We start from the raw sequence: 16,890 nt of genomic DNA on the forward strand, positions 1-16,890 counted from the left end.
AAATTAAAAATAGGGTCGCTGAAAGGAAAATTCAGTAGAGTTTATCTTCAGTGGAAGATACAATTAAGAACATCTCCTGGGTAAGCTGGGACGAAGTGAGAGAGTGGCATGGACTTACATATACTACCAAATGTAAAATAGATAGCTAGTGGGAAGCAGCCACATAGTACAGGGAGATCAGCTCGGTGCTTCGTGACCACCTAGAGGGGTGGGATAGGGAGAGTGGGAGGGAGACGCAAGAGGGAGGAAATATGGGGATATATATATGTATAGCTGATTCACTTTGTTATAAAGCAGAAACTGACACACCATTGTAAAACAATTATACTCCAATAAAGATGTTTAAAAAAAAAGAACATCTTCTGACAAGTAAAACAAAAAGACAAAGAAACAGAAAATAGAAGAGATATGAAATCAATCCCAGAGATTTAACTTTGACTAATAGGAGAATGAGAAAGTGAGAACAGAGAATATAGAAGGGAATAAATTTTCAAAGAAACAGTATGTGGCAGAGAATGTTAACTGTCCACAGAAATCCTTTCTCCCCTTCTTCCTGGGCACTAACTACATTTCTCAGGTTTCCTTAAGAATTAAGAGGTCAAGTGACTAAGTGCTCTCAAATGGAATGTGAGTGCGAGTAATGCAAGCCATTTCCAGGCCTGGCTCATAAATTCTCCCAAGTACTTTTGCCTTCTTGTGGGCTGAAATGGCAATCAACAAAGTGATCTTAGGAACCACATGTTGAAGGAACCCCTGCTGACCTAGAACATCTGTTCTTCTCTATTATGTGAGAAATAAATTTATCTTGTAGCTGGCCACTCTATTTTGGGGTCCATTTGTTATAAAGCTTAAGGTTTGTTATAAGTTTAGCCTACCCTAATACATGATACAAGTATATTTCCCTTTCCAGAACTGAAAGACTTAATTCTCCAGTAAAAACAATATTTCGTACTAAAAAACAAAGCAATTATAGTACACTACTTTGTTTAACAATGAATAATAATTACATAGCTATAATAATATAAATGTGACTAATAAAATAAAAAATTGTGATAAAGTATATTGGAAGGGTTAAGAGAAGGAAAATGGAGTAACAGTGGTGGTGGAAATACTAAATTGTCATCTAGTCTATGAGAAAGTTAAAAGATATTTTTTAAAATTGGTAAATCAGAAGTTAGTAAAAGCCCATTATTGATAATATAGAGGTAAATACCAGATGAACAAATAGAAAAGATGAAAGTGATTGTCTTTGGGCAATGGGACTGAGGAATAGAGAAGGAAGAGGCAAAGAGCTGATGTTTGTTGATATTTCTTATTTTTAAACTATGTGGTATGTATTATTTTGATACAATAAAATGTTTTAAAATGTACAAGAAAGGATTTGGGAACTGAACACAGACGAGATGGACTAGAAGGGCATGCTAGATTCAAGATGGTAAAGTAGAAAGATAGAGAAGGGGAGACAAAAGATAGTCTGCTATCCCCAAGCCTTTCTACATCCATATTTCTGGCTTTAGGAGTTGGAGTAGCCTCAAAATGCCCAAGAAACATTTGTAAATGAGTATACATAAAAAGTAATAATCAGGAATTCTATTATCTGACCAGACTTTAGTTTTTTGGCTGCCCTGTGGTCCCAAATACATACAGTGATATTTATTCTATCCTCACGTGAAGCATGTCACCATAGTAGATGCTAGCCATTGAAAGGATATCGTGTGTGTGTGTGTGTGTGTGTGTGTGTGTATTTGTGTAATGAGGGGATTCAGTCTTATGCAAAGAGGCTAAGTGGGCAGCTAGAAAAAGGGCAGATTGCAAAAAGCACAAGCAGTAATGTAATAGGAAGAGATAACAGGAAAGTGGAGGAAAGAGAAGCAGTAAATGGAAGGGAATTTATTTAGAAAGGATTTTGCTGCAGCCTGAGTAATCCCAGAGACAGATTTGGAGGGCTAACTTCAAGCATGGCAAATATGAATCCAAACGGGATCGTTTTCTCAAATGAGGCTAATGCTATATATTACTTTTAACAACTTTTCTAAACTCAAACCTACTTTAAAGGAAAGCACGCACCTACCCTTTGAGGAGCATAAATAGGATATGAGGATGAGCACTAATGTACTCCACAGTAGGACTCCGAGTGCCTATCTGTCGTCTCAGGATGTTGTTAAATATCTGGGTCACATCTTTTTTTCCCTGTTAAAGAAACAACCAACCATTAAGTTGTATACTTTAAATGGGTGAATTGCATGGCATGTGAATTATTTCAAAAGCTGTTTATACACACACACACACACACACACACACACTCATTCCATTTAATATGACATAGTATTTTCCCACCTGAGATTGTGAATTCTTTGACTTAATTTGTCTAATGATGGGTACAAAATATATACATAACCAAAAAAATCAAGATCAAATAAAATCAATGCCCTACACATATAGTAAGCATTTCAAATTGCTAAATGCATGAAGTACAGTCAAAGCTTGTGTCTCAAAGCTTTCTGATTTCTCATTTTTATAGTAATAAAACCAAAGGTTAAGGACCACTTTTTAATGAGGGCCAGGGAACAGAAAAGGATATTTAGGGGATGGAAATTTTCAAAAACTTAGGACCATAAAATGGCTTATTGAGAAGCTGATCCTGGAGTGCTTATTTTGCTTATTTTTTTAAAAACGTAGCAAGAAATAATCATTAGAGATTAAATTATCACAGTAGGAAGTTTTCTGCTTTTTTTTTTTAACATCTTTATTGGAGTATAATTGCTTTTCAATGTTGTGTTAGTTTCTGCTGTATAACAAGGTGAATCAGCTATACGTATACATATACCCCCATATCCCCTCCCTCTTTCGTCTCTCTCCCACCCTCCCTAGGAAGTTTTCTGCTTCTTTGAGCTGCTTTCTAATTCAAACTGAACAGCTGACTTTGCATCCACCCTATTTTCACAAGGCACACCTGCCTTTAAAATGAATGCATCAACTCTTACAGGCAATACATTTTCATCCTTTGATCTCTTATCACACTGTGTTTCAAAACATCAAAGAGTCTAAAGCTGTGTCTTGAATAGTGGCCAAACATCAAAAAACACAGCTCTGAGTTTGATCCTGAGCCCACAAATCAGAAACCTTGCAATCTCAGCCATAACTCTTTTTTTTTTTAACCTCATAAGAATATGCTGAAGTATTTTTTTTCTGTCAGCAATTTTAAGGCTTAAAGGATTAGACAAAAATTTATGGCTATAAAGTAATGAGATTTTCTTTCAAATAATTTTAACCCAAAGGTCTGTCTTCTAACTAGCCATTATTCACACAACAGCAGGATTCTCCAGTACTTTCCTCACCCCAGTGGACCACTTTCCTCCTGATTCCTGAAGAAGAAAATGGGTTTGCCACACAGATTCCTGAGTCAGTCTCTGCTACCCAATCTAAACCAATGCCTTGGGGCACCATCACTGTTGTCAGCTCTGGATTTCAAATCCCTGCTCCTAGCTCCTCTCAGCCCTTGTTCATTGTCTTGCTTTCTACAACTAGTTATTTTCTCAACTAGTTATTTTCTATACTGTTTATCCAAGTATAGAAAGCCGCCTCTTCTCCTTCATTTGACATATACTATTAGTACATAGTTCTTTTATCAAGGGTTTAAGGGTAACAAAGGGTAATTATAGCACAGTGCAGAAACAACTTCAAATTGAATCCTACACATCATAATTAAAGATTATTAAAGATTCCTCAGCATTCCTGATCATCTTTTTCCTTAAGCCCTTCCTCTGTCATGGCTCTGGAGCCTTCTCTCTCCCTTACTCCAAACCCTTCTCCTATCTCTCTTCTATTTCCTACTCCTATCAAATTTAGCCAAAGAGACGGCATTTCTCAAATTTCTGTTATTTTACTCTGCAAAGGGAATCTAAGCTCTTTTCTTTCAGTCTTTTTCCTTCTAAACATTGCCTAGAGACCTCACCTTTCACAACTAACAAAAAAGCCCATGTAGGTGTCTTCTAAACAAAAGTTCTTTTTTTTTTTTTCTGTAAGGAATGCTCCATCCTTTTAGGTTATCTGGCAAAAGCTACAGCCCTTCCGTAAAGTAATAATTTTCCTTTCCTGTTATAAAAATATACCAAAGATTTTACAGTGAAATGACTGTTATACTCTTCAAAGAAGCCCCAGGAGAGGCTATTCACTTACTGAAGTAGTATCAATATTCTTGAATTATGCTCTACACATTTACTAATTCTTTAAGAAAAGTGGCTTCCTGCTGTGCTTCAGGACACCTTCCTTTGTTCCAGTTCCCTTACCTCTGCTTCTATTTCTCATTCTCATACCTACATTGATTCATTCATCCAACCAATGGATATGGAACTAAGCGTGGGAAATGCAGTCCTAGTACTCAAGATACTCTCAATCCAGAAGGAGCTGTTCCAGGGCTACCTAAGAACCAAGAGATGAGGAGGGTGGGGTTCTGTGTGATTAGACTGAGTTTTGAAGTTAGGGGGAGTTTTATCAAATGGTCACTAGTGTATATGGATACTTTAAGCTTGAGAAGGAAAGTTGCTGCCTGTGGGCTGATCATTCATGCTTCCAGTCCATAGAAATACACAGCACATTTCTGCAAGCGGGCTCATAATGCTAGTAATGGTGCATCCTTCCTGAAAATACTATGAGTATATAGTTGGTGGAATGCTTAAAACTGAACCATTTTCAAGTTTAACTGTTTTTCATTCATTCATTCAACCAAGAAGTATTTATAAGTATTTATTTTCTATGGGTTTGATTGAGGAGGACAGCTTCACCTACTGAATATCACATTCATTTATAACTATGTTCTAGGCATCAACTAAATGAACAAAGTCAAGAACCGTCTGGTCAATTATTCCTCAAAAAAGCTGAAAAAAAAACTGTCTGCAATTATCATGATAATAGACCTTCATAATGATAGTGTTGAGTCATTAGTAAAAAATTATCACATCTAGTATATAATTTTGGAGGAGAGGCAAGTATACAATGCATGTTATAAAGAAAATGTAAAGTAATCCACAAAAGTAATCTACTTAACTTTCTTCATTTGAAGAGTTAATCTTTAGCTACATGGAAAATGCACATATTCAGAAAGATAATTTTTTCCCCAAGGATTCCAGAGAATAAAAGTTTACTCTACTTGATAATGTATAAGTCAATTTTTAGGCAATTGAATGTCTTAATCCCCAAATAATATTTTAAATTAATTTATTTATTTATTTATTTTTGGCTGTGTTGGGTCTTCGTTTCTGTGCGAGGGCTTTCTCTAGTTGCGGTGAGCGGGGGCCACTCTTCATTGTGGTGGGCGGGCCTCTCACTGTCGTGGCCTCTCTTGTTGCAGAGCACAGGCTCCAGATGCGCAGGCTCAGTAGTTGTGGCTCACGGGCTTAGTTGCTCCGCGGCATGTGGGATCTTCCCAGACCAGGGCTCGAACCCGTGTCCCCTTCATTGGCAGGCAGATTCTCAACCACTGCGCCACCAGGGAAGCCCCCCAAATAATTTTTAAGTAAACTTCTCTATATTTATTTCCAGTATACCATGTAAAATAAGGGAAATTTGCATAAGTGTTTCTTACTGTTCCTCTTTTGTTTTCTAAGCCAAAGCTGCACAAAGTTGTGAGGCACCCAAAGTTTTTCTCTGGTCTACTGCGATCTCCCCAATTCTTGGAGAGCACTTTGAACCTATGCTATTCTGTGGTCGCTCAAGGCTTCTCCAGGTCACTGGACCTGACGACATCTCATCCCTGACTCATTCTTCAAAACAGAACCAACCTTGGTCATATTCCTTCCAGCATCCCATTGCAAATTAAGCTAATCTCATAAACTAACTCAAGCTAACATATTAATTAGTGATGATAATAGCTTAATACATTGCTGCTTTCAGGGAAATGTGCAAAACAAGGGGAGATTTATAGAAATATAATACCATATTCCAAGAGCAGGGAGTTTCCCAGTTATGGTCACTCACCAACTAAATTTAAAACTAAAATAATAAACAAAGAAACAAACATCAAAGGTTATAACAAAAATAAACCAGCTTACATTTAACTTAAGTTTGAGAAAGAGAGAAGATGAAAATATACTATCGGACATCTGTATATATTTGCACATGTATTTAGTGTTCTTCCATAACATGTATATGTATATATATTTTACTTTGTTTAATATTTAAAAACAATGATATAAGTTCATATTATTCCTATTTTATAGATGAGAAAGTTTAGTCTCAAAGAGGTTATGATACTAACTATCAAATGGCAGAGCAGGGACTCTATAAACAATCCTAAATCCAAGTCAAGTGTTTTTCCACTATGCAAAGCTCCTACAAATGTACATAATACCTCATTTTAAACTAAACTTAAAAAACATGAAAGTATATAAACACAATGATAAAACTACACTTTAATTCCACATATGCCAGGTTTAAAAAGGAAATGGGGAGTAAGATGGGGAGGGAGAGTGACAAGCCAGGCAAGAGGAAAAAGTAGGAAAGGATATTTTTGAGCAGAAAATGTCAAGGTTAGAGAAACAAATAAGAGAGGGAAGGAAAGAAAAAAACAGGTGTTTCTGAAAGGAAGGCTGTGAAGTCTGGGCCCTGAGAGGCCCTCAGTCAGGGAAGTTTCTAGTCAACACACCTAACTTCACATCTCCAGAGCAGTCTTGCCCTGCATTCCTCTCCCGCTGCTCCAGTCAGCCAAAATCTTCCCCTATCTAAGCCATCCAGAGAGCTGTGGGCTAGTATTTCCACAGATCCCCAGAGCCCTGACCTTATCTTGGTCTAATCACTGTAATGAGTTTCTTTTAACTTCCTTGGTGACAAAACTAAAAGCAATTTACTTCAGAAATCTCCATTCTCTTCTATCTTTGAGAATTAATGGAGATCCAAGCACTCACCTGAGAGTATCAAAAGCCTGATAGTAGTAACAAAACAACAAACAAATCAAAACCAAGACTTCCATCATTGAAATGTGCCTTACGTACATACATTTCATTGAAAAACCACTGTTCTAAGTTAGATGTACCATAGATAATAAAATGCTTACACATATTCACCACTTACGTTTCTAGGTGTTGTTTTATTTATTATTTGGGTAATTAGGTATAATTGCTTTCAAAATGAGATAAATATCCTATATTAGTAGCATTTAACAAACTTCTTAAATCATTGGTATAAATATTTCAATTAAAGAAACAGGTCTGGAGACAATAAGTTTGAATCTCAGCTTAGGCTCTTAATAACTGAGTGACTTAGGGGAAATTACTTAATATCTTTGAACTTTAGGGTCTTCACCTGTAAAACAAGACTAATAATATAGTACCAATCATATATAGGTTGCTTTAAGAATTAAATGAGATGAGTGCTTGGAAACTGTACAACATGCAGTAAGTACTCAACAAATGTTATCTATTATTATTATTATTATTGACCAGTAACTTTCTTACTTAGCTGCATAAAACTTAATTCCAGTATACCTTTTGCCTTTCTAAAAAAATGATTAAAGTGATTTTAGAACTTTCAGGGGAAAATGGGATTTTAAATAATATATAAACAGTAATAATAAAAAATTACAGTCAAATATTGTTATGTATATAAAAATTGAAAAACAGAATTGTCATCCTTTTGCAGATAGTTTACCTCAAAGTCTATCAGCTGTAGGTCGGCTATCAGTGTCACCAGCAGCCCACTATTGTAGAGTTCTTGTGCTAGCTGAGCCACAGCTTCTGTTGGGGGTTCCTTGTCACTTGTCCCACACAGAATTTCTTTCATTGCTTGCAGTGATTTCGACACTTCTTCTGAAGCCTAGTGACCAAAAAGTATGCTAATAGTTGAGTAATAAAAAATTTCAGGCTATAAACAAACAAACAAAAACCACTTATTGAGCCCTGCTTATTTATGATTAAAGAACTCTGTACAGTTACAAACAAAAATCATTCAGTCGGCACTGTGTTTTTTATTTCAGAAAATGTTACTAAAGTTAATTTATAAAAGAGAGATCTTTAGTATTTCTACTTAGTTAGAATAATTGAAATCATCTTCATTTATTTTTAAAAAACTTTTTTAAATTAAAAAAAAATGTTTTTACTTTTTGGCTGCACTGTGCAGCACGTGGGATTTTAGCTCCCTGACCAGGGATCGAACCCACACCCCCTGCAGTAGAAGTGTGGAGTCTTAACCATTGGACCACCAGGGAAGTCCCCATGAACTTCCTTAAATCATACTCATATTGAACTTTACTAGTAATTAATTATAAATTTAACTTATAAATTAAATTCAGTCCATTTTGAAGACTTATCAGTAGCTAGTAGTCTTTATTTAAATCATTTGTTAATGTTTTTCAACAAATCCCTATTATTCTGGTTTTTTTTTTTTTTTTTTTTTTTTTGCGGTATGTGGGCCTCTCACAGTTGTGGCCTCTCCCATTGAGGAGCACAGGCTCTGGACGCGCAGGCTCAGCGGCCATGGCTCACGGGCCCAGCCGCTCCGCGGCATGTGGGATCTTCCCGGACCGGGGCACGAACTCGTGTCCCCTGCATCAGCAGGCAGACTCTCAACCACTGCGCCACCAGGGAAGCCCTATTCTGGTTTTTTTAATGGAGTAGGTACAAAATCATATATTGTCAAAACCCATAACCTTTGTCAATCCACTGATCCCTCACACATAACCATTATCTTTTTGTTATCTATGAAACTTAAAAAAAAAAAAGCAAAAGATCTCACTATATTTTTTAAATGTCCTCATATTTTATATGTTACTTTGCTTTTATTAATTCTTAAAAAAAATTTAAATTAAATTATTTTATTTTAGGCTGTGTTGGCTCTTTGTTGCTGTGCGCAGGCTTTTCTCTAGTTGTGGCAAGCAGGGGCTACTCTTCATTTGCGGTGCGCGGGCTTCTCATTGCGGTGGCTTCTCTTGTTGTGGTTGCGGAGCACAGGCTCTAGGTGCTTGGGCTTCAGTAGTTGTGGCTCTCGGGCTCAAGAGTGCAGGCTCAGTAGTTGTGGCGCACGGGCTCAGTTGCTCCGCGGCATGTGGGATCTTCCCAGACCAGGGCTCGAACCCATGTCCCCTGCATTGGCAGGCAGATTTTTAGCCACTGCGCCACCAGGGAAGCCCTCACTGCATTTTAAAGAATAATAGGAGAATACATAGAGGTAGAAAGTACATTAGTGAGTATTAGGGCCTAGGTAAGGGAGAAGGAGGTGCTGAAAATTAGAAATTAGATAGTGGTGATGGTCACACAACCTTGTGAATAAACTAATAACCACTGAATTGTACACTTTAAAATGGTGGATTATATGGTATCATAATTATACTCAATAGAAAAATTTTTTTAAAACAGGTGAAGATAAATCAATCAATCAATCAATCAAGCAAGCAAGCAAGCATGGGATACCAAAAAAAAAAAAAAAAAACAGGTGAAGAAAAAAACAGGCCAATTAGTTAACAATTTGCTGAATGTTTTTAAAGAAATGTAGTTTTATTACTTTCAAGTATTGTATTCTAATCATTATAATTGAAGAAGGAAATGAGGAGAATAAGGCAAAATAATAAAAGTAACTCATAGTAGCATGACGCTACTTAAAAAATTAATTTCCAGATACATTTTATGATATTGCTAAAGCAATCCTTAATTTATTAAAGGTTGGAAGTTCCTTAAATTGTGACATAAATCCACAGAAGATTATTTTAAACATATATAGAGTTAAGAATAATTATAAAGCAGACACCAGTGTGACCATAAGAGAGGTCAAGAAATAGAACATTTTTAGCAACCCAGAAGTCACTTGAATGCCCCTTTTTCAGCCGGAAGTAAATCCTTTTATGTTTTTGATGACAATCATTTATTTACTTTTCTTTATAGCTTTCTCACCTATGTTTGTATCCCAAAACAACATAGTTTAGTTCTGCTGATTTGGAATAGTACCTGTACCCTCTTATGATTTGCTTCTTTCACTCAACACTGTATTTGGGAGGTTCATCCTTGCCGCTGCATGTAGCAGCAGTTCTTTAATATTCATTGCTCTGTAGTATTCCATCAATGGCTGGACCACAGCTTCTCACTTCTACTGTTGATGGACATCAGGGTTGTTTCCACTGAGGGGTTACTATGAACAACAATGCTATGAACATTCTTGACACGCATCCTGGTGCATGTTTGCAAGAACATCTCTAGAGTTTATACTAGGAGGGGAACTGCAGGGTCTTAGAACATGTATATCTTCATATTTAACAGTTAATATACTAAACTCATTTCCAAACACCAATTTATACTTTATCACTCATAGTGAATGAAAGTTCTTATTGCTCTCCACACTTGTCAACATTTAATACCATCAGACATTTTTCATTTTTGACAAGATAGTAGGAATGTAATACGAATTTACTGTTGTTCTAATTGGGCTTTTCCTGATCACTGATGAAAATTAGTGTCGTTTTATGTCTTTTCCTTTTTCCCCTCTTTTGTTATTTAGATTCACTCTTATATGAAGGTCATTTCTTCATTCTATTGAGCCAATATTTTGCTCAATATTACAAAGTACACTAGAAATAAAAATATATTTCTACATTCCTTATAAGATGTAGGATAAAAAATATATTTCTATATCATTACAAGAATACAATATTGTATCATTCACTGGGACAGAAAGATACTATTAACTCAAGGGTATTTATTTTACAGATATCTTGAATCTTGCCATAAACTAGTCACTTTAGAGACAAATTATATATGTAGGATTCAATGTCCCTTTGAAGGAATAACTAAATTACTAAAAACCCCTTCCTCTAAGGAACCCCTTCTTGGTAGGACTTTAAAACAATGTTAAAATGAGGCTGCACTGGGAATTCCCTGGTTAGCACTCTGCATTTCCACAGCAGGGGGCGCGGGTTCGATCCCTGGTCAGAGAACTAAGATCCCACATGCTGCGTGGTGTGCCAAAAAAAAAAAAAAAAAAAAAAAAAAAAAGTGGCTGCACTGTAGTAGAAACTATCAGTTGATCTTTAAATATAAACTTTTTACCCTCCATGTCAGTATAATATTATATACCAGTACAACCCCTTAGATTTTTTTTTCATTCTGAGTTTTTTTCCTTCCAGTTTTATTAAAATATAATTGACATACAGCACTGTATAAATTTCAGGTGTACAGCATAATGATTCGACTTACATACATCATGAAATAATTATCACAATAAGTTTAGTGTACATCCATCATTGCATATAGATACAAACTTAAAGAAACAGAGAAGAAAATAATATATTTTTCCTTGTGATGAGAACTCAGGATTTATTCTCTTAATAACTTCCATATATAACATACAGCAGTGTTACTTACATTTATCATGTTGTACCTTACACCTCTAGTACCTACTTATCTTACAATTGGAGGTTTGTATCTTTTGACTGTCTACATCCAATTCCCTCTCCCCAGTACCCCTGCCTCTGGTAACCAGAAATCTGATCTCTTTTTCTGAGTTTCTTTGTTTTTGAAGTATAATTGACCTACAACACTGTTAGTTTCTGTTTTACAACATAGTGATTCAACATTTCTATACATTTCAAAATGATCACCACAGGACTTCCCTGGTGTCCAGCGGTTAAGACTCTGAGCTCCGAATGCAGAGGGCCCGGGTTCGATCCCTGGTCAGGGAACTGGACCCCGCATGCTGCAACTAAGAGCCTGCATGCTGTAACTAAAAGATCCCGCACACTGCAACAAAGATCCCATGCGCCGCAACTAAGACTGGCGCAGCCAAATAAATAAATAAATATTTTTAAAAAATATATTAAAAAACCCAAAATGATCACCACAATAAGTCTAGTTATGATATGTCACCATACAAAGGTATTACATAGTTATTAACTATATTCTCTACACTGTATCTTTCACACCCATGCAACTGTAAGTTTGTATCTCAATCTCCCTCAGCAATTTCTTCCCCCTCCAACGCCAACCCACCTCCCCTCTGGCAACCACCTGTTTGTTCTCTGTATCTATAACTCTGTTTCTGCTTTATATTTGTTCATTTGTTTTGTTTTGTTTTTTAGATTCCACATATAAGTGGAATCACACGGTATTCGCCTTTCTCTGACTTATTTCTCTTAGCATAATGGACCTCTAGGTCCATCCATGTTGCTGCAAATGGCAAGATATCATTCTTTTTTATGACTGAAATGGATTGGTGGTTGCCAGAGGTGGAGGGTGGGGTGTTACCCCTTAGTTTAAGTCTAGAGGGATCCAAGGTTGGTCAGAGGCTCTAGAAAGTGAACAAAGAGTTCAAGACAACAGACTCAACAATTATCAGTTGCATAAAACCTGGAATCAATTTAAACGTACTTACAAAGACCCTACGAGTGCATCACAGACCATGTTTAGGATTCTTCATTAGCTTTTACATTAGCTTTTTGGTCTATTCATGTATTTTAATAAAAATGTTATTATTTTAGCTCATACCTTATCTGTCTTTCTGTCTTGCTTTTCCAAAACGGCCATGTTGTCTTTCAGAATTTTCACGATTTCTGCTGGATTTTTGTGCGATTTACTAAACAAAGGCATTTTTTAAAATCTATAGAAATCTCTTCTTCCAATGTGGAATGCTAAAAACAAACAAACAAATAAACAAAAATTATAATTATAATTCTTAACATGATTAAATTGTTATACCAAAATGTCTTATAAGTTTTCAATAACCAATTCAGTAATATGAAACATTAAAATCAGTCAAACTAAAACAAGTTTCATTGGGACTTCCCTGGTGGTCCAGCAGTTAAGACTCTGTGCTCCCAATGCAGGGGGCCCAGGTTCGATCCCTGGTCAGGGAACTAGATCCCACATGCCGCAACTAAAGGTCCCCCATGCCACAACTAAAGATCCCACATATCAACTAAAGAATCTGCATGCTGCAACTAAAGATCCTGCGTACCGCAACTAAGGCCCGGCGAAGCCAAATAAATAAATACATAAATACATAAATATTAAAAAAAATAAAACAAGTTTCACCAAGTTTTGTGCCAAATTTAAATTAATATAAAATATTTTAAGAAAGATCTTTTTTAAAGTTTATACCTAAAAGTTTTTACTCAAAGTTTAAAATCTTTCCTAAAATAGAAATTCAAGATTTATGCAAGAATGGGGAAAGGAGTATTTTTAGAGAATAACCTGATATTTAAAACTAGATATTTTGACTAAAGAGAGCGATGATGATGATGGTGATAATAATAATCATAGATAAAACATGTAAAACAAAAGTGGGATTAGGATCCACATACTTTGGTAAAGCAATGTTTAAAAACATGCCACTCCATAGCAATCACAAAATTAAAATGTAAAATTGTTTAGAATCTGTTTTTTATTTACTCTTCAAATATTCAGCTGGCATACTCACTGATGAAATGAGGACTACCATGATGGGGGGTGAAGTGGGAGGGGAACAGGAAAATCAGTTCTTCTTTTTGAGAACATCTATTTACATAGAGCAGAGAAAGCCAAATATAGCTGTCATTGCCCTATTTACACTAAAAATGTGTTATTTTTTTTAGAAAAATATCTAAAATTAAAGGCTCCAGTTAGTAGAGGCATATTCATTTACTTTACATTTATTAGCAAAAATATTTCAAATGTTACAGAAATATGATGTAATAAATCAAAGGCTCCCATTAACCAGCCATCCAGAGGCAACAACTATTATCAGTTTTGATACATATTCCTCCTGAATTTTTTCTATGTATATAAAAATATATTTTTTAAAACCAAAATAGAATAAATACTAAATATAGTATTTTTCAACTTTTCCCCACTTTTTATATCTTGAATATCATTCTATGAGTATATGTTTAGATGCACTACAATCTTTTTATAGCAATATCCATTATACAGATATATTATGTAATTACTTCTAGTATTTGGTAATTTCTTATTAAATTATTATATAATTTATTTTACCAATACCTTTATTGATAGACTTTTGGGTTAATTCCATTTTTCCTCATGTTTTTCTTATTAACAATGATGCAATTAATCAATAAAGAATATTGTACACAGCAGTCGATAGCAACACTCTAAGCAGTTATTCCTCTGGCATAACCTTGGCTATGGTTCTAAATATTTGCTTCATTTCCCTAGACTCCTACTTCCCAAATCTGGTTCCCTAGGACTTCTGTCAAATCTCTGAGTTACCTTATATGCTTCCAGAAACTTTCTTCAGTATTTGTTGTTTGTGATCAAGAATAATGCTAAGTGGCACTTAACATACCTGCTAAACAAACAGGAGGTACTTAAACCCCCAAATTGTTCTGAGTTGGTAATTCATCTGCTATGATTCCGAAGTTATCACCCTCGTCTGCACGTCATTTGCTCTATCTGTAAAATGAGTGTTTTGCTTTTTAACTGTGAATTCACCTAGTCATATCACTTAACTCATATTTTTTTCATCTCATTCACGAAGATATCAAGAAACAATTTTCCAAATGCTCTGGGAAAGCCCAGATACATTATATTTATTTGTTAGTACCAGTTTAGTTACCTTATTTTATTTTTTAATACATCCCCATGACTCACTTATTTTGTAACCAGAAGTTTGTACCTTTTGACCCCCTTCACCCATTTCATCCACACCCCACCCTCCACCTCTGGCAACAACCAATTTGTTCTGTGTACTTATGAGCTTGGTTTTTGGTTTTTTTAGATTCCACATATAAGTGAGATCATACGGTATATGTCTTTTTCTGATTTATTTCACTTAGCGTAATGCCCTCAAAGGCCCATCCATGTTGCCACAAATGGCAAGATTTCATTCTTTTTATGGCTGAATAATATTCCATTAAACATATATATATATATATATATATATATATATATACACACACACACACACACATAGAACATATGCTTTATCTGTTCATCCATTGATGGGCACTTAGGTTGTTTCCATATCTTGGCTATTGTAAATAATGCTGCAGTAAACATGAGGGTGCATATTTCTTTATGAATTAGCTTTTTCATGTTCCTTGGATAAGTACCCAGAAGTGGAATTGCTATATCATATGGTAGTTCTATTTTTAATTTTTTGAGGAACCTTTATACTGCAAGGGGGATTCTTAAAGATAGAGCATCATATTTTGAATTAGATAGGCCAAATACAGTGAGCTCTAGCATATTCATCACTGGTCCACACCCATTCTAACTCCATCAAGGCCAAAGATAAAGTATGTAAGGTGGAGTCCTGAAAATGGTGCCTCCTTGGGATAAAGTGGTAATAGTAATAAATTCTATGTCAGAGTTTTTAGAACACATGTTATATTTCAACAACACAAGAAGCAGGAACAGGAGAAGATGCCGTGCTAAGTCCAACAGACTGACATTAAGTGAATGCCTCCTGGGCACTGAAAACTGTGGTGAGGTTGCACACATCAACCTGCCCTCCGGCGTTAGTACTGACAGCAGGCCATGCAGCACACAAATATCAGAGGACTGACATGGGCCCTATTGTACTTTTCCACTTTCCAAAGTAAGTGAACAGAATAAACAACAAATAAATAGGTTCTACAAAAAAAAAAAAAAAAAAAGCACAAGCAAAGGGGAGAAATGCCCTGTGGACTTTGACAGGAAAGGTTACTTCCAAAATTAATTCTCTGTAGGAGATAGAATAGATATAATTGGTAAAATAAAAATTTAAAAAAGGAAGAGAAGAACTTAGACAAAAAGAGAGCTGGTCAAGATAAAAGATCAAAAACACATAATATACACACGTATACAGAAACACCCCAAAATGCAGCATGGCAATCCAAATCTGCATACAGCAGAAATGACCCCACAGAAAATTGATTGAGGACAACCAAAAGGTACACAATTAGTTAGTCTATATTTATTCATTCAGAAAATATTTACTGAGCACCTGTAAGGTGTGAGGCGTTGCACTAGTAAATGCAAAATAAGCCTCAGAGGGTGCACAATGTAGTGGAGACACAGCCACACAAAGGGTTTTGCCAGAATGCCAGAAAAGGTTAAACAAACTTAAATGATGGAGAAAAGGTACTTGGTGTGTGTTCGTGTGTATGTGTGCATAGTATATATTATGGAAATATGGAGAAGATACAGTGTTATATCTATAAAAACGGGTATTACAACAATGAAAAGAGGTGGAGGAAGACAACAAATGCAAAAGGAACTAAAAAATGGAGAAAAGCAACAAAGATAAAACAGCTTAAGCAGAAAAAAAGATCTAAATGTGGTCATTTACAGGATTTTTCTAGTTGAGATTAATGATGAGACCCCAAATTCAGTGCCTTGTGGCTTTTAGAAGAAATCAACATTCTTCTCTTAAAGCTCATTCCTACAAAATGACTGTTAACAACAAAAAGGATAAAAATTAAGTTGTCTTTGGACTTCCATAAAACTACATGTCATAAAACCATGGAGAGAATCTACAGAGTGAAAGGGAAAGGGAAAGTCTATAACCTCACAATTAAGTCTCTAGCCAACATATTTATGTGTGAATAGACTGTGTACACTTACTAAAATTTTTACAAAAAAGATGAGATGGAGTCAAACCCACAAGAGTTCAAGAAAATAAATGCTAAAAACCAGAAACAGTTCTTGAAAGGGAGCCTTGATATTGCTGGCAGAACATTTGGGAGGGTGCAAATCTACAATTCATTCATGTGGGAATAAAAATAAATAAGGATTCAACTAAATAAGTTAAAAAGGAAACTGCCTCAAAAATCTCAAGAAAAGAATGATGGAAATAACAATAGAATTAGAAATAACTGAATCGGAAAAGTAAAAGAAAAAGAAAATCTCTGGTACTTTTTGGTGCCTGTTTTTTTCTGGTGCTGGACCTGTCTGCTCTCCTTCCCACTCCACCCTACCAAAAGGGTGGGAACAT

General features: G+C 35.6%; 1 protein-coding gene across 1 annotated transcript in view; it reads right to left on the reverse strand.

Annotated features, from left to right (window-relative positions):
* Window positions 1-14,345, reverse strand: part of CAB39L (calcium binding protein 39 like) — a 50,910-nt gene extending 36,565 nt beyond the window's left edge. Inside the window, exons 1-4 of the mRNA XM_079721685.1 lie at window positions 14,260-14,345; window positions 12,462-12,604; window positions 7,645-7,809; window positions 2,072-2,190 (exon numbers count right to left, since the gene is read on the reverse strand). Of these exons, the coding sequence (XP_079577811.1) occupies window positions 2,072-2,190; window positions 7,645-7,809; window positions 12,462-12,563 (386 nt within the window). The 5' untranslated portion in view covers window positions 12,564-12,604; window positions 14,260-14,345. The remainder of the gene's footprint in view (window positions 1-2,071; window positions 2,191-7,644; window positions 7,810-12,461; window positions 12,605-14,259) is intronic.
* Between the last annotated feature and the right edge of the window lie 2,545 nt (window positions 14,346-16,890).

This window comes from Hyperoodon ampullatus, assembly GCF_949752795.1.
Source record: "Hyperoodon ampullatus genome assembly, chromosome: 16".
Lineage (NCBI taxonomy): Eukaryota > Metazoa > Chordata > Mammalia > Artiodactyla > Ziphiidae > Hyperoodon > Hyperoodon ampullatus.